Source organism: Diabrotica undecimpunctata, chromosome 6, assembly GCF_040954645.1.
Source record: "Diabrotica undecimpunctata isolate CICGRU chromosome 6, icDiaUnde3, whole genome shotgun sequence".
Taxonomy (NCBI): Eukaryota; Metazoa; Arthropoda; class Insecta; order Coleoptera; family Chrysomelidae; genus Diabrotica; species Diabrotica undecimpunctata.
Window position 1 is genome coordinate 91778485 of NC_092808.1, and position 20088 is coordinate 91798572.

General features: G+C 32.4%; 1 protein-coding gene across 1 annotated transcript in view; it reads left to right on the forward strand.

The window, feature by feature from the left end:
- Positions 1 to 20088, forward strand: part of LOC140443550 (coiled-coil domain-containing protein AGAP005037) — a 1206743-nt gene that overhangs the window by 1014645 nt on the left and 172010 nt on the right. Inside the window, exon 8 of the mRNA XM_072534868.1 lies at positions 11299 to 11428. Within this exon, the coding sequence (XP_072390969.1) occupies positions 11299 to 11428 (130 nt within the window). The remainder of the gene's footprint in view (positions 1 to 11298; positions 11429 to 20088) is intronic.

Below are 20088 nucleotides of genomic sequence, written 5' to 3' on the forward strand. Positions count from 1 at the left end.
TGGCACTCTAAAAAAGGCTTTGTAACAGTTCCCTTTATATAATCACCTTTTCAAAAGGATCCTGAGATTTATACGCTCGAGAAACACGCTGCAATTAACTATTCTGTCACAGATGCTGTAAGCTTTGTTTTTTTTTTGTAAATACCGTTAAGTGTGTTATACCACTTGTAACTACTATTTTATGAGGTCAAGAAGTTTATACAAATATGTATAATTTATCGTCAATAAACAAAACTCGGTAATAGGAAATTAATTCACAGGCATAATTGGAAGTCATTGACGGTGCAGCCAGCATTTAAAAATGATTCCTGATTGGAGAAAATATATAATACATATTTATATAATACTATCAGAAAGTAAAAATGTTATAAATTTTAAGATATAATAAAATAAGACAGCATGTTTTTATAAAAATAATTATGAATTAAAAAGGTGGAAATAATTATACAGCCGTTGCTTATAAATATATATGTTCTCATATTCAGATTCCTCTCATAACCCCTGTTCTTATAATATGGATGTCGACACTATTATACACGGTATTTAAGGAATTGTGTATATTTTTTATTTCGAAATCGCTATGAAATAAACAAAAAAGGTAAGCAATATATTTTAGTTTTCAAATTAAGTTTAACAGAAATCATTGACAAATATTCGTATACAGAGTTAAGTACAAAAGAAAACTACGATTTTCTTATATTTTTTAAATATACAACCTTATATTTTATATTTTCAAAATATTCCATTTATGATACCTACTCCTCCGACGCGGAGTGCGACAAGGTTGCGTCTTATCACCACTATTATTTAATCTGTATTCCGAATCTATTATCCAGAAAAGCATTAGACGAGGTTCAATGTGTAATCAAGATTAACGGAACCAACATAGACAACATCAGGTATGCTGATGATACCGTCCTAATAGCAAGCAACTGACAAGAACTGTAAAATATAATAAATGCAGTAGTTCGTCGTAGCGAAATGTTCGGTTTACTGTTCGTTGCAAGATATTTCGGATAGAATATTTTAGGTGTAGTTATATACAGGGTCGGACTTATATTTTATACTGATACATTTTATCAAAATTACGGCAATCCCAGAAAAATACACATATATATATATATATATATATATATATATATATATATATATATATATATATATATATATATATATATATATATATATATATGAACCAGAAGTATTTGCTGACAACGTAAGGAAGTAAACGTTAAATATTGGGTTTGCAGCAATAAAAATGAAACGTGTACTCTTTTACATTTTTATTCCAAGCTTTCGGACATTGGTTATGTCCTTCATCAGGGAGCTACAAATGTGATGAATAAATTGTTGGCGTTGGTATAATTAATCAAAAAATTCACTACTTACAAACTTAATGATGTTGTATCAACGAAGATGTATTATAATGTTGATAAAATTTATCATAGTCTCTCATCTTTTTTCAATATAAAAAAACCTATTTTTATGTTTAAAAATTTTAAAAATTTCTGTACATCCAAAAACACTTAATTATTCCAAATAAATACATGACATTATTCTGACAAAATTCTTTTAAATGTCAATTGATAAATTATTGTTTGTGCTATTATTGCATTTATCTAGTAGTAACAAATAGGAGACATTTCATTTAGATGACCAATATCCGTTCTATGATTCATTGCATTGTTATTTTGGCAAATGTAGGCCATTTCAAGAAAAAGTTTTTTGGTGATGTTACTTTCCTGTTCTACTACTTTAATGTTATTACAATCTATCTGATGCCCATTTTTAAATGCATGTTCACCCAATGCACTTTTTTCAGGACGCAGTCTATTATCTGACTTGTGGGATGTAATGCGGTCTTTAAGGCATCTTGATGTTTAACCATAGTATACTTGTTCACATGATCCGCACGGTATACAGTAAACAACATCCGTTAAAGACAAGAGTGCGGATTGGTCTTTAAGTTTAGAAAAAACTTTCTTAACTGTTAGTACCGTTTTATGTGCTATTTTAATATAATTAATTGTGAAAAAATTCTTCTTAGTTTCTGTCCAATGTCCTTAATGTATGGAAGATATACATATCTAATTGTAGTTTGTTTTGGTAAAGGATCTACAGGTCCAATTCTATCTTGTGATACAGACAGATTTTCTTCGTTTCTTAAATGACTAGTTAAATTTTGTGGAGTGTTAAATAAAATTTTCTTTGGTAGTATCCTTAGGTATGAGTTTTCAATGAATAGGTTATAAGGGATTTTTAGATTTTTTGTATGGAAAGATTTTAAGGACACCATTTTTCATTTCTTTAACTAAATTAACTTTCATTGAATATTTATGGTATGACCAATAATTGAGATATCTGCCTGAACTGAGAGGTTTTCTATACCAATCAACCAGTAAATGGGTACCTTTTCGTATTAATTTGGTATCTAAAAAAGGTACTGAACCTACTTATAAATTACATTTTATAAAAAATATGTTGATGACATAATATTAGCATTACCAAGCACAGGGATAAATGATATACTTTGGTATTTCAATAGTTACAACCCCCACATTCAATTCACATTGGAATGTGAAGATACTACTGTTTCTTTTTAGCTTAGGTAGTTGCTGCTAATTTCTGCAATAATTGCTGCTCAAACCACTTTTCAAACAAAGTAGGGTCCATTGATGATAATCTAAGCGCCAATCACTTACACTCTTAACAGAGAGTAATAAAGCATCTTCTACCCATCCTGATTCTCCCCCACAATTTAAAATACAAATTCTCTTCCGTCTAGAAGGAGAAACATTGGTAACGCAATTTTTACTACCATCGGTTCAACATTTCTTAACTATATCGTGGGTGTCGAACCAATCCCGAGTGTCGAAGTTTCATCGAAATAATACAAGTTCTTCCCTTCACTCCTAAAAGACCTTAGACTCTCCAAATAATCGAACCTCCACTTTATCAAATGGCTGGATTCCATAATTGCCTGCCGTTTATTCATTGTTTTAAACATAAAACCATTAGATTTTAAAAACCTCCAAAAAGTAGTTTTATGATACTCGAGGATTATTTCTTTGTTTCTTAATTCACTCAAAAGTTTGTTTAACGTTGGTAAGTTATTCACTGAATACATAATGATATATTGTTTCCCGTACAGCTGATAAATAAAAATTCGCTAATACTCGATGGGCACCAGAATCCTTTATTTTTTTTTCGCTACACCGGACCGTCTATCAAACGTTTTATAAGTTCGTAGACAGTGGATCATGGCACTTGTGTCAAAAAGCCGTCTTTTTGATCCCTTCTGATTTAACCATCGTCGAAAGAAGACCTAAGAAAAAATATGTAATTTTAAGGAATTTGTAAGGAATTCTGCTAGGAATTCTGTGTTTTTTATGAATTAATTAATCGGTAAATATGATTAACGTTCCTAATACCGGGTGAGATGAATTCTCGCTCGAGGTTTAACGTTTTAGTTATTATCTGTAACTAAGTTTAATCAATCGGGTTGACGGTTTAGGACATTAATAGTTAATGTATTAAGAGCACAAAGAAATAGTAAAACCCAAAATCCCGCTAACAGAAAATTAAATATTCTCATCGGATTTCGCGGAAACGTTCTACAAATCTGATTTTATCAGTTTAGACGAAAGTTTTGGAAAATGGTTACTAATGACTATACTAATTACTTGCCATGATATGCAGTCGCATTCTTTACATGTTAGCAGTTGATTGTAATGTGTTTCCTTTTTCTTTAAACTTCCATTCTTACTATTACACAATGGGAACTTTTATAATTCCTCTTTTAGCATATTTTTGTCTAGATTCTTCGAACTATCACTTTCTAGTTGGGGTCTCTCTAAGAATTTGTAAAGTGCAATTAGCCCTAAGTACGTCTGATATCTGATAACTACTAAAATTATTTGTTTATTTGGTGAATTTCCGAATGTGAGTGTCTTCTGTCTCTGATTTATAATTTGTTGAATTGGTACCAAACAACGTATACAGAAAATAAAGAGTTGAAAAAATGGTAAGATTAACGAGATACATATAATCCTTGCGCTTAAAATTGAACCAAACTACTGGGGTGAGAAGTCGCTCCACTTGGTACTGGTTGTTTTAAAATTCACCCGGTATTAGGAAAGTTAGACTAAACAGTATGTATTTTTAACGAGTACTTACTGTTGTAAACGTTAAGCACGATTTGCTTTGCATCGTGTGTGAGATGAATATAGCCAGAACGTTTTTCAGGTTCAGACTCGTCTTCACTTCCTGAAATAGTGGCACGAATGTACAGGACATCGTCACTAATCATTTCTATATCACTCATATTTATAGCTATTATACTGACTCATGTTCTAAATGAACGACAAAAGAAAAATGAAGTTAAAAGAAAAAGAGTTTACGGATTCTAAAAATTATTTTTTAGACTCATTATTCTGTAGACTTGATCTAATGATCTATCCGGGTTTCAATCTTTTGAACAATAATAATTTTTTGAACAGGTTCAAAATTACAGGTAGTAAGGAGATTTGACAGTAGGAAGAAACCTTTGTTGGTATTTTCTAGATTTAGCGATCATCATCACGTCTTCTACCTTCCATATCTTTAGTGCCTACCTAAGTCTGAAAAAGACATCAATAAGATAGGTAAGTTTAATTAAGACTTTCCTAGGAAGTTATTTTAAAATCTTCCCGGTTACTACATCATACCCAGGAGCCTTCTTAGGGTTCTTGTTTTTCTTTATTTTGGTTGGTTGGTCTAATTTCGTTTTATTTCTGTAGAAGGTTTCTCTAATTAAGTGTGCTTTCGCCAAATCTATTAGTTGTGAATTTCTTTTGCCCCAGCTCCATCTGCATTCCTTATTGGAGGGTTTTGCAGGATTGGTCTTTTTAGTTGAGTTTAGTCTTGCAGTTGCTCTCCAGAGTAAATAGTCTGTTTTACTGTCGACTGGTAATTCACTTAGATAGTCACTGATTGTCTAATTTTTTATTCTTTTGATTTATCTTTTTAGTTACTGCGTTGAGTTCTTCAGTCTATTTTTGTCATCTGGAGCTCTAGAATAATGCTAAATCTTTCTAAGTCATCTTTTTTTAAAGACTTGGCACCTTATTTCTCTAGGATAGTTATAACCTTTGGCTCTGGCTGCAATTGTAGGTGTATTATCGCATACAGCTTGCTGGATATCTTTAACAAATATTTCCGTCTGCGCAACTAGTTGTTCTTTGGTTCTTAAAGTTGGAGCCTAAAGATTTTTCAATTACTTCGTTGTTTTACGAGTCTAGGAGATGTTTTCATTTGAATAGCTTTATTTTTATGTGTGAGTAGGGTCTAAGAGTGGTCGGAATTCAGACACCATGCTTCCTCGACGTGCATATATTTTACTAAGACATTTCGAATTATAAAAAAGTCAATTACATCTGGTGTTTTATTTCGATCCGTAGGCCAATATTTCGTCTTTCTAGTTAAAAGTGCTTCACATTTTAGATCATTTATTGCTTCTGGAAGTTCTTTTCCTTCGGCCGGTAATAACCTATACCCCCAATACGTATTCTTGACATTAAAGTCGAGATAGTACTCAATTATAAATTTATTTTTGGCCATTACTCTCCACTACTACTACTAAGGATTTCCACAGTTTTCACTGTCTTCCTTCACTCAACCGTTTTCTCCAATTTTCCCTGTCATTCCAGTCTCCATCTCGCAGGGTTCTTTTCTTCATAGCCTCGTCGATTTCATCTCTGAATGACCTTCGGGGTCTTCCTCTCTTTCTTCTTCCAATCGGGCTCCATTCTGTGATTTTGTTTATCCAGCGTCCTCTGTCCGCTCTTCTGACGTGGCCGTACCAGGATAGTCTCTTCTCCTTTATATAGTCGATTATGTCTGATTGCACTCCCATTCTCCGCTTAATCTCTGCGTTTTCAATTCTGTCTCTTTTTGTAAGTCTACAGCTTCTCCTCAGGAACTCCATTTCTACTGCTCTTATTCTACCTCTATTTCTCTTGTTTATTGTCCAGTTTTCGGACCCATATGTCAGGATACTTCTTGTCAGGGTGTTATATATTCTCTTTTTTGTCTTTATCGTAATGTTCTTATCCCACAACACTGAGTTTAGTTGTCTTATACAGTTTCTTGTTTGTCTCAGTCTGTTGTTTATATCTTCTTCTGTTGTTCCCTGGTTCGATATTATGGTTCCTAAATACTTGAATTTATCTGCTCCATTTATTTGTCTTCCCTCGTCTATCTCTAGGTTTCTCATATCCTTGTTTTCTGTTGTTAGGTATTCGGTTTTCTCTAAGTTTATTTCCATTCCGTTGTTTTTATATTCTTCTTCTCCATTACTCTCCAAAAGATCTAAATATTGGTGCTTTTGAGAGCATGCCTTGGTGGGAAGTATGATTCTATACAATATGTTCTAGTCATGAAATTCCATTACTCTCCAAAAGATCTAAATATTGGTGCTTTTTGAGAGCATGCCTTGGTGGGAAGTATGATTCTATACAATATGTTCTAGTCATGAAATTCACAGCAGTAGCTTGAATTTTCTCTGTTTGATAGCCCAAATCTGCGTGATGCACTGCCGCCTTGGTGATATTTTTAGGATGTGTAGTATAATACACTCTGTATCCCTTAAATCGAATAAATGATTCTTTAGTAAAGTTTGTTTCGACCATGAGACAGATATTAATATATTCTATGTCCAGGACTGTCTAAAGTTCTTTTTGATGTTGCAGAAGTCCATTGCCGTCTCCCTCCATGATTTTTAATCTACCCGAATGAATGTTTTTAGCGATAGCTCCTTTGGTGCTATATTCTGGTCTTAAAATACGCTCATACATTTTGGTTAATCTCTCCAGGATTTGTTGAAGAGTTTGTTCAATGCTATCGTGTTGTTTGTTGTCATAGGTTTTAGGTTGTAACTCACCAGATACTGCTTGGCAGTAGCTTTTCCCACCTACATTTGTTTTGGCTACTCGTTCCTATTGAATTGTTCTTTGATATTGCTTATGTAAAATCATTTGTCATCTTTTGCATCTCCTTTGCTATCATCCCTCCTCTGTAGTTAGCGGGATGTTCCTCTCCACAGTGGAGACAATAGTAATAAACAGACAACATTTAAAAATATTTTGGGCTGTAACTTTAACATAAATTTTTCATAAAAATACATCAAGATATTTCCAAATATAAAATTAAAGTACGCTGCTACGCTACTGAATAAGAAATCAGTAAAACACAAAGCAACCATAGTATCATTAATCATTTAGGCTCATCTGAAAAGCAACATTGTGTTTATGATAATACACCACAAAACTGAATAAAATTGATGTATAAACGAAAATAATAGCAATATTGTAACAATGTAAATTTTAAGTCACACAAAAAATATTCATCAGGCCTTAGATCATTTTTAATGAACGAGTATAATGAACTTTACGTTGTTTAAGTATATACTGTCTACTTTTAAATCCTAACTGTTAAAACATTAATTGTATTTAAACGAATATAAACACGCCGATTTAATCAGCAATATATTTTAAATAACTAAAAAGGTATACGTGGCTACTGACAACAAATATTATAAAAAATTCTGGTTAGGGATTTGTTGTGTTACAAAAATTCAGATTGGCTACAGGGCAGCGGTCATTTAGCAACCCCTAAATTAAAAAAAAAATGTGAAAATTTTATTACAAAAAATATCTTTGAGGCAATTTATATTTTTTTTAAAGAAAATTTAAATATTCAAGAATAAACAAGCCAGGCGATTTGGGAGGAATTTTAACTCTGCAGATGCTTGCAAAACTATTTTGCAAATAAATCCAAAATATATGGTTGAGGCAAGCTGCTATTTTGACAGGGAATTTTTTAATATTAAAAACAGATATTCTAAAAAAGACAGGTCATTTTGGTGATATTTTCTATCTGCCAGGTGATCAAAAGAATTACGCGTGTGTATGAGTAAAAAGCTGTTCTTAAGGACAGATTGTAAAAGCAAATCACTAATGCTGAAGAACAATAAGGTTTTATAAGAGGGCGATCTATAACAGATGCAGTAATCATAATAAAACAAAGAAAAGAAAAACCTATAGAGTTCGGCATGCCATCGTATATTTGCTTTGTTGATCTGACGAAGGCGTTTGACAGGGTAGATATATCAAGCACACATGACCCAGTAAAGGACCTAAGGAGTCAGATCAACAAAGCATCCGCATTGTCGGGATGTCTGTGGGAGATAGTCTGGTCAAATCCGTATATGCGCACAGATAGTAAAATTAGAATCTACAAGACTTGCATACGACCGATCATGACATATGGCATAGAAGTACGAGAAGATACCAACAAAACGAAACAGATGCTAAGGGTTGCCGAAATAAAAACCCTAAGAACAATAGTGGGTAAAACAGGAAGAGACAGGGTGAGAAATACAAACGTCAGAGAGCAGTGCAACATTCAAGATATTGTAAGACGGGAAAGGCAGCGAAAGAGGATGTGGTACAGTTATGTAAGACGAATGGATGAGAATAGACTCCCAAAAATTACCCTAGAAAACAACCCGCCCGGTTCATGACCTATACTTATATATATATATATATATATATATATATATATATATATATATATATATATATATATATATATATGAATATATATATATATATATTTATATATATATATATAAGTATATATATATATATATATATATATATATATATATATATAATATATAAGTTAACATTAAATATTGGGTTTGCAGCAATAAAAACTGAAACGTGTGCTCTTGTAAATTTTTATTCCAAGCTTTCGGACATTGGTTATGTCCTTCATCAGGGAGTCCGAAAGCTTGGAATAAAAATTTACAAGAGTACACGTTTCATTTTTTATTGTTGCAAACCCAATATTTAATGTTTACTTCCTTACGTTGTCAGCAAATACTTGTGGTTCATTATATATATATATATATATATATATATATATATATATATATATATATATATATATATGGGTATATGTTGTCCAAAACGATTAATTATTTTATGTATCGCTAAAAATTACTAGTATTTCTACAGAGTCCGTAAGAAATATGATATGATACGAAAGATGTTTCATGAGAAAACCATTAATAATCTTTTTATACGCACAAATTTTCTCGAAAATTTCTTAACGAGTCTTTTTGGACGTTAGAGAATTAGTAAGCTTCGCTCTGTTATTGATCACTTTAATTATTAATATAATATCTATATTGAATAAATTTTTTAACGAGAATTACAAAAAAATATTAAATAACTCAAATTAAAGTAGACCCGAGACCAAATGAGGATTTAAAACCGGCAACAATAAAAGACATGAATATATAGTGATTTGGATATAAAAATGAAATGGCAATGATAAAAAATAAGATTATGGTTAACAAAATGAAAAACGTAAAAAAACCCAAACTCAATTTGGCAACAGGGAATGTTTGATGTACTTTTTCGACAGGAGCTATAAAGCAATTAATAAAAGGGATATTAAGATATAAACTAAATATTGTAGCTATTCAAGCAAAAAACAACCGAGATCAGGAATAGAAGATATAGAAAATGTAGTTTTCTTTAAAAGCAGTGAATTAGATAGTATGCTGGGAACAGGCTTTATTAAAGAAGAAGGAATTAAAAAAAAGTTATGTGGGTTATGTTGGCTTCCCAATAGTCATTTACCGTATCTTTTTCCTCAAACTCTACTACTCTTTAAGACGTTTGCTAAATCTTTATCTTTTAACTTCTACCACTTTACTTTCTAGTGTCCTGCTTATTTGTCTGTCGGCCTCATCTTTATCTCCGTATACATTGTCACCGGACGATGTTGACTAACACTCATCTTTTATCACTTTATAGTTGGTAGCCTCTTTTAGCTGGTTACTTCTACACAGCACAAAATCTATCTGACTTTTCCTTTGTCCACTGGTATAGGTAACATACTGGTATTCAGTCTTCATAAAAAACGTATTAATCACAGACAAATCCCAATGCCAAGTTCCAAGTCGATCACACTATTTCCTTGGTCCTTTTATTCTCATTTCCAAACATCCGTAAACTCTTTCTATTCACGCTCTTTCTCTTTAAATATGTCACCTTAAATGTCCTTTACACCCGACCTGTGGGGCGTTGACACGATTTTCACGTTGGTATTGCCTGTAATTTTAATTTGCAACTGTATTTAGTTTCTTAATAAATCACATCTGTAGTATTTAACTCATAAAATCTTAAGGAAGTACTAAAGTATAAAAAATAAAGAAATATGTATTTGTGGAGAACTTAAGATAATGACAGACAAGGAAAAGCTAGAAGCAAGCTTAATTAAATAACTTGTAAATTATAAACATCAATCAATCAATTGAGATCTCTAAAGTAAATAATTATTCTAAGTATAATTGTAAATGTAAGGTCGGATTTTTGCGAAAAATCAAGAAAGGTAAATAAAAACACAGTGCATAGAATTAAGTTATTATTATTATTTTTCGTAAAGTTAGATTTATAAAAATATTTGTATATATCTACGAAAGAGAAGAAAGATTTGTTTTCTGTAAAAGGGAAATGACGTCTCTTAATCTCTCAATTATAATTTTTTCTTTTAAAATCAGTAGATATGATATAAGATAAAAATAGAAAGAATTCACTATTAATATAAAGGTAAATATGTTTAACATTTAATCCATTGACTCGAGTTGACAGTACGTATTGGTGGCTTAGACAGGGTCTTTGGTTCATAAACAATAACATCGAAGCTGATATTGAAAAGACACAAGTATTTAGATATTTCTATCATAGGTATAAATACGGTACATATGAGATTTAATTAAAAGTATTAGAATATTGTATCACAAACGTTAGCGTACGTTGATATTGTTTTTGTTTATACGTTACGGCTGATATTGTAAACAGTCGTTAACCTAATGTATAAAAATAAACACAGTAATAAAATGTATAGCAGTGACAAATATTAATAAACCATCTAACACTTCTTTTATACTACATGGCTATATTTTATAATACGTAATGCTACCAACCCTTGGAGGTTGATGCGGCAAAAAAACCCTCAAATAAAAAGAGTATATAAACAAGATGGTTTTTTAAAACAGTTAATCGTTACGGGTACTTACCTACTACTACCTACTACTAAATATAGATATTCTTTACCTTTACAAAAATCATAGTTTTAGTTTATTAAAAGTATGAACATTTATACATTATAAGATACTAAAAATAAATGTTATTTATTCAAATATATTGCACAAAAAAAGTTAATTATATTTTATTGTTGTTACAGGGTAGCGGAGGAAAAGCCCCATACTATATGGGTTCCACTGCCAGTTTACCGCGAGGTGCCACTTTTTTGAGAACTTATTCTCCAGCAGTATCAAGTTTATCCGCTGATCGAATGAAACCCCTTCCAACCGGTAAGAGTAGTAACCAGCTTTAATTAAAACGCATGGTTTTGGTTAATGTTTGTGTATAATAGGAGCTAGAGAATGAACTATACTGTAGTTTTCAGAAGATAATAAAAAAACAACTTAGTAAATACTTTGATTCATGTTGTAATAGTTTCGTTATTGTATTTATTTTGCATACCAACTATATAATAGTGCACTTTATGCCATATATACATAAAGTGCGCTTTATGACTCGCATATAGCCTTTAAAATAAATGCATTTTTATCGGTTTTTGTATTTGGTAGGGTTACGAGGAAAACTGATGTTCTACCTATTACGTGACTAACTAGCATATTTACAAGTTCTTACCAATGACACCGCGACGTTCACCAAATATTAATGTAGTTTTATTTATATAGGACGTCTAATTCAACGACTTAAATACATTTTAAAACTTCCTCTTTAGACAGAGTTTAAGACTAGACCAGAGTATTTGTCGGTGTTCTTTTGACTATTACTTTACATGTGCAATTATTTAATATAATTAGTAAAACCAATATACTTATTTATCATTCTCTCTCTCTACAATGGCGCTACAGCCCAAATCGGGCCTTGGCCTCCTCCAAACTATGCCTCCAACCTTGTCGGTCCGGCGCCGATCTTCTCCAAGTTCTCACGTCTAGCAAATTTTGCGCGTCCGCTGCCACTTCATCCTCCCATCTTTTCAGTGGCCTTCCTTTTTTTCTTTCGCCCTGCATTTTACTATCAAGGGCTCTTTTCGGCAATCTTTCTGTCTCCATTCTTACTACATGACCAGCCCAGCGAAGTCTCTGAAGTTTAACGAATTCTGAGATCGATGTCTCTTTCAACAGTTGGTAGAGTTCATGGTTATACCTGGATCTCCATATTCCGTTTTCGTTAATAGGTCCAAATATCTTTCTTAGGACCTTTCTTTCGAAGACTTCCAGTTTTCTTTTTGTCTCTTCCGTCTTCACCCATGTCTCGTATCCTTATTTATCATTAAAATGTTTAATTTTTCTTCTTCTGTTGGTACTAGAAACTTACTTACTTACTTAATCAGTAGACCCATTTGTACCTTTTGGTGTTGGGCCGTTTAAAATACAATTCATTAAATAACAATATTTGACAGTCTTCTGAGGTGTTCTAGCTCTTAACGAACTTTCTCCATTCCTTCCTATTGGATGCCATCTGTGTTGCTTCCTGCCAAGTCTTACCCTTACTCTGCAGTATCTGCGAGATGTCACCGTTCCATTCTTTAATGGGTCTTCCTCTTCTGTTCTTCCCTATTGGTTTGGCGTCCCACACTCTTTTTACTTGTCTATTATTGTCCATCCGGGTTAGATGTCCGAACCATGCCAATTTTTTCTCTTTGATTGACTCGAGTATCGGTTTGATTTTGAGTCTTTCTTTTATTTCTTCATTTCTGATTCTATCAGTTCTTTTTACTCCTATCGTTCTTCTGAGGTATTTCATCTCTGCTGCCTGAATTCTGCTCTGATGTCTTTTGTTTAATATCCAATTTTCTGCTCCATATGTCACTGTAGGTCTATATATTGTTTTGTATATTGTCATATTGGTCTTTGTTGATATTTCTTTGTTATTAAGGAATCCTCTATTGACTAGAAACTCCTCTTCTTCTACTAGAAACATTAACACATTTTAGCCTGCTTAACTACTCCCCATTATCCTATGTTCATTGCTTTAACATTCATCTTTTACATGGCCTTCCTTGGTTGTTTTTCCTTGGGGCTTTCAAATTTATTTTATTTTCATAATTTGATTATGTAACATTTTCTCAAACTTTATAAGCCAGTTTACTCTTTATAGCTTCACAAATCTGCTGATATCTGCTCTCTGTATTAATTTTTCGATGGCTTATCTAAATTCTTCACATTATACTCATTACGACCGGTTTTCCTCAATATGCTTCTTAATACTTTGCGTTTAAAGATTGATTGATTTTTATTAGTATTAAGAGTCAAAAAATTATTGATTTATTTATTTTTTGCTCAGAATCGCGATTAAGTACCCTACTCTACCGTCTCCATTATTGGAGGTTAACGGTTATGTTGGCAACTATTTCTCTATCTTCAGCTAAACACATAAGTTATTTAAAACCATAGCCTGTCCAGTTTCTTATATCACGGAGCCAGAACAATTTTTTCTTCCAATACTTCGTTTCACCTCTATTTTACGCTTAATGGTTAACCGAGGAAAGTAGTACTTTTCGTTGTATAGCAAATGACCCACATAACTGGTTTTTCTTATATTAATCGGTCTCAATAGTTGTTTTCTATATTTAGAGAGCATTTAGAACTTGTTTATTTGTTTATCGTGCAGTTTAAGAAATTTTTAAAATTCTCCGGCACACCAACATCTTGTCTTTATTAATGTTATTGCAGTTTTCTCGTGTCCTATCGCTATTTTCTCAAGAAGTTCTAATGCATCTAAAAATGACTGCAGTATACCTGCGCTTTCATCAAACTCACTGGGCAACACCTTGCTTGCGATATTTAAAAATTTGTTGATTTTAAGAGCCACACTTTTTGCTCTGTGTGGCTATGTTCTTTCTTCTTTATAGGTTGTTGTTTCTTTGTCACAGGTAAACAAACGGGCTTAAAATCCTCTACATTCGGGTTATATTTTACATCCATAATGTTATTATCGTTTAAAACTTTTCTATCTCCAGTGAGTCCTTGTATTTGCAACGATTCGGCCGATTCAATGACGGTATTTAAATCCTCTTGTCTAAGTTGTACTTATCCTTAATATATAAATTGTAGCAAGTCTTTTAGTGCTTCGTAAGTCACGTTTGTCAAAATTACTATCGGATGTTTGCAGAGATTTGACTTACAAATTTCCTTAAAATATGGGCTACAAACTGAAAAAGCTATTTCATGTGCTTTTATGCAATTTCCTTGCGCTGCAAGCATGACATCTTCAAAATCTATATTCTCGTATAATGAATTTATTCCTGAACTCATTCTAATAAGAGAGGACAGACAAATACATTTATCATAGACACAGGACCCGATATTTCTATACTCAACTGTTCACAAGATTTTATGCAGGAACATGCGAAACAAAACACAAATGGGGCTTACGTTTAATCCAAAAAGTAATCTGGTGAATTGAAATGCTCCGTTCTCCGTGCTAAACGATGTGTATTTCCTCGATGATTTTTCTAATGGTATTTGGTGAAAACCTGGCATTAGGTGTATAACTGAAAACCATTTTGCTCTCCCTAGTTGATTCAGTATTGAGTCTATTCTTGGTAATAGGAATTTGTCTGTGACTATTTTCTTGTTCAGTTGTCTAAAATCTATGCATAATCTCCATGCTTTATTTCCATCTATAGCCTTTTTCGCATCGAGTTAGAATCTATGGAGAAGCTATGAGCATATTAACGTGTGTATTAAAAACGGCGTAGGTAGGCGTGGCTAACGGTGATACCACTATGGTGGTGGGAACATGGTCGGACTCAATAATATTAAAGTTACTATAAAAATATGACTAGTTATTCAGAAGATTTAATCATAATCTACAAAGTACAATGCATTTTTAATAAACTATGATTTATTTATCCCGCGGCAAACACTAAAAACGCGATATATTATACATAAAGATAAATTAATACAGTCAAATACTATTAATTTATTCTTTGAAGTACGGGCCATTACTTTGTTTACATATTTGTATACTAAGCTGTAGAACGTTATTCCTGAAAATTTCCAGTTTCTATAAAAGTATTAAAAAACTAAAAATATTCGGAAAATAACAAACGTAAACAAACATATACGATCTGCCAAAAGTGTCAAAACAATATGGCCGAAGTAAGGTTGTTTTTAGTCACGTGATGCCCTCTCCATAAATTCTAACTCGATGCTTTTTCGGTACGAGCACTACCGGGCTATTGTATTCTGATGTATGCTTCTAGAATTCCTGGGTCTCTCAATTTCTGTACTTGTCGGTTTAACTCTAGATCTAATCTGACCCTCGTAAGTTTTGACGTAGGTTCCTTCATTGCAAATAAGTACTGGTACTACGAACAAATACGAGTCACAAATCAAAATGAACAACAACAAGAAGAAAAACTGGACAGTGACAGTGGCGAAGTTAAAACAGAAGATTTATAGTTTTATATATGTGTACATATATTATGCTGATTAGTTTACTTTGCTGAAAAGTTGTTTTTTTTTTAATTTGTATTACATTATATATTATTTTTCCCGTAGTCTCGATTGTCTTTCTTGTTTTTTAGAGTTGCTTTAAGTTAAAAAATAAAGTTATGTTTTTATTTTATGATAAATAAAGGCTAAACGCAATCACGTTACTTTATTTGTGTACTTTTTGGAGTTTGGTGCAAAAAACAGTCAACTTCAAGACTCATTTTTTTTGCCAAGGTCTCAAAACCATATTTTGTTATCAGTTTGGTACTAAATTATTTTCCAATACAAATACTTAATTTATATAAGGTTGAATGCTCGAATAAATGAACTTTGATCACATAAAACGCAGATATCGAGCACAGTTTTATAAATTTAAATTTTTGTCTCTGGTTTCCATACATAATGTAGCTTCGCCTATTTAAAAAAAAATAATTTAAGTGTTTGTCCTTGTGTAGTGTAGTGTGATGTTTATAACATTTTATTGTTGTTGGATAGGCCTCAATTAACGAAATTACCCTGAAGATGCTCTAGGGAGCGAAAGTACTTGGGCAAGATTTAATTAATAAAACTGTGCTCGATATTTGCCTTTTATTTGATTAAAGTACAAATACTTAAGCCAATACTAATACTTGGCCGGCGGGAGAGTCCGGCAGTGGATATGGTTCCGTTCGAGTACGGGGTCTTTATCTGCTTACTCTCCGCACTCGTGACGTACCAGTATCTTGTTCTCCAGAAATACGAGAACCGTCAAAAGACACTGATATCTTAATCTGGCTACTCCTCAGTGTCGAATGATGACCGATCTATAAAAATAAACACATTTATTGCTATTATAATATTAACATTTTAATTTTAATTTATCTTGTTCCTTCTGATGCCTCACAGCTGCACCATCTACTGTTTGGACCGCATCCTTTTCGGGTATTTGGTTCTACCTGTCGTTGACTCCTTGGCATCTTTTTCTGTAGGTACACTTCCCGTCATATAAAACTGGTACACTTTTTTTTCCCAATGTAAACCTGGGTTCAGACTGGATACAGTGGTTCGTGAATTAATTCGCTGTTGCCATCACAGATAACGGAATTGCACTAAATCTAATTAAAAAAAAATAAAGTTATTATTAGATAGGTATTATTTTTATCATTAACAACAAAAAAACGTATTTAATAAATTTAATAACCAGAGATAGGGTTCAGCTAATATCCAAAATATTTGAAGGATCTTTAAACCTAGATTATTGGCACAGGGAACATTGGAAGGCATCTACTGTACCTAATTTTTTTCTTCAATTACCTACCGAACACGAACTGTATTTTGTATCAATAAGTTTAGTCACAGGCCAACTACCAAGATTAATTTATTATTTATTATATGAACGATAACATTAACAAAAACTAACATTATACTTTATCCTACGTATATTATAAAGTGACAGATCCAATACCCCACTGTAATGTTTTATTATAATAATTTAAAGTTATGTCTAGATTGATTTTATCTATCACTATATTTGAATTGAAATATTTTCATAAATTATAGTCAAGGTATGAGTACTTAATTGAGATAATGAAAAATTACAAAATTAATATGAGAATTTTTTAGGATGCATGTTTAAACAAATTTAATGTGACTGACTGATCGAGAATGCTCGATGTTTTAGTTTTTAGAATACTCAAAACTGGCGGTCTGTCACACAGCCCTGCTTTTAGCTGATTTCATATAATATTTTCGTTAAACTGGCAACAGTGCCCTAGAAATTAGAATGACACATGTGACAAGATCAACTTACACAACTTGAAAAACATGATTTTCGGTAATAAGAGTTGTACCAGTTTTTTATGACGCGAACGGTACTTCTTTTGGCATCGTTCCTACTTTCTTGTTTGGTACTACTGGTTTTACCTTGTGTAGCTGCTTTTATACTCTCAGTATGCGCGGGAACGGTATGCGCGGAAACGGACTGAGCGGGATCGGTTGGCACGGGAAGTGGGGGTCGCAGAAGTAGTGGGGTACCGAAACGTTGAGTTTTAAATTTACCTGACCACAGAAATTTTTCCGAACTATGTATATAGATAACATTTTAATAATCCTAAATAAGAGATAAAAAAAAGTAAATACATAGAATTTTTTGAAGTATTTGCGTTGTTTATTGTAGGTAAATTTTTTTGTCAAATTTTTTGTCATAGTTAGATGTAGTTGCGATTTTTCTGCATGACTAATTCATTTTATGCATTTGTTAAAATTGTTTTTTATTTAATCTTTTGATGAGGTTTTTTAAATATGTTATACGGAGTATAAAAGTAAAAAATGATATACAAAACGTCTAGAATGTTTAACATTGTTTTTAGAAATAGACACTATTTTTTTCTCTACGCCAGTTGCAGTCAACTGGCTCACTGTACATCTTGTATTAACCATTATGTAAGTCGTCCGGATTTCTGTTCATTTTCTGCTGTATATAAGAACAATAAGTTCTACCAAGGCTACCTATGGTGAAGATTCGCTTGTAGGACCAGTATTGGAGCACAGATGGTTTCCTAATATTTTTATTTTTTATTTATAAACATACTATTCCTATGAGTTGGAAGAGAATGCCATGATCGTTTATCAAATCTATCAAATATCACTTAACTAACCCCCGAGCCATTTATTTCATGAGCGTCATGGTGTTATACCTCGGAATTACGAATGGGGTAGCCGTAGTACAAATCTTACCATGTTTAGTACCCTTTTGGTAGCAGCCTTGTTTGTTTTTTTCTTACTTAATATATTCGTTATTACCTCTCCTTTCATTTGCTATGTCAAATGTTAGGATTCGTTCAGTTGTTTATTTTGTACTCAGTCAGAGGCCTTCTTTAAGCCAATAAATCAAAATTTGTCTAGTTAAACTATTTGGAATTATAGTGCTCTATGACATCTCGTCTGTAACTATATGTTCATTAATAATGAAGACACTGTGTATGGCCCTTTTGGTACTCGCCTTGTTTGTTTTTTCTATCCTAATATATTCGTGATATCCTTCCCTTTAATTTAACGTATAATACGCTCCAGTCGGACCAATAACAAAGGAAATATTACTCTTAGCAATGCCGCAATATGTGATTTTTCTGTATCAACATATTCACTACCTCTTCTCATTTCCAATGATGTATCATACGTCCCGATCCGACAAACTAATCTACTTCCACTATAAACGCTTAAAAAATGAGCAGAATGAACCTTAGCATTTTCTTATGGGATTTTACATAAGGAATAGTAGAAACGGTACAGCAGCGTTATAACAGGAATAGCTTTTACTTAATTTTTGTTTTGTTTTATTTTTACTTAATTTTGTTTAATTGTTATTTAATTCTACGTAATTCTGTTTAAGTTGATTTAATTTGATTTTATTTTATTTTATTGTGGTAAAGCAAAATGGAACAATGCAGAAACAATGGAAAGAGAATTAAAAAAGATACAAATAGAAGAGCAAACTGAGAACAAATGGAAAAACATAAAGCAAATAATGAACAAAGCAGCAAAAGAATGTAATAAACAAGAGAATAAAAAGAGGAAAGACTGGTTCGACATAGAGTGCCAAAAGGAAATAGAACTAACAAAATCACTAAGGATGGAAATAATCACGAAAGAAACAACAGAGACAAAGAATAGATATATGAAGCAAAGACAAAAAGTAAACAGGGTGCTGAGAGAAAAGATGAGAAAACCCATAGAAAATAAGCTAAAAGAAATAGAAGGGAATTATAGAAATAAAAAAATAAAAAAGCTCTATCAAGGTGCTAGAAATGAAAAAAAAGGTTTCCAACAAAAACCCATATTCGTTAAAAACAAAGCAGGAAATAATATAAGCGGGGAAGCAGAAATAGTCGAAAGATGGAAAGAGTATTTTGATGAATTACTAAATGGCAATAATAAGTCAAACCAAAGAGAATGTATGTAAGCAGAAGCAAGAATTGAACACTTAGAAGACATAGAAGATAATTCACCCAGCAAAGAACCAATCGAGGAAATCATAAGAAATCTGAAAAACAACAAATCCCCTGGAAGCGATAACATAACAGAAGAGATGATGAAATATGGTGGAAAACTGCAAAATAATTGGATATACAAGATCATAAAGGAGATATGGATAAAAGAACGAATACCAGAAGATTGGAAGGAAGCCATTATTTGCCCATTACACAAAAAAGGAGACAAAACAGAATGCAGTAATTACAGAGGAGTAGCGTTACTAAATACCGTATATAAAATCCTATCAAAATCCATAAAAGATAAGCTAGAAAAAGAAGTGGAAAATATAATAGGCGAATATCAGTGCGGATTTAGACGAGGGAGAAGCACAACGGACCAAGTATTCATAATCAGAGAATTACAAGCAGAAAGCTATAAACACAACTTACCAACGATAGCGCTATTCATCGACTTCCAGTAAGCATACGATAGAATAAAGAGGAAGGAATTAAAAGAGACTCTTGAGGAACTGGGAGTTAGCAGAA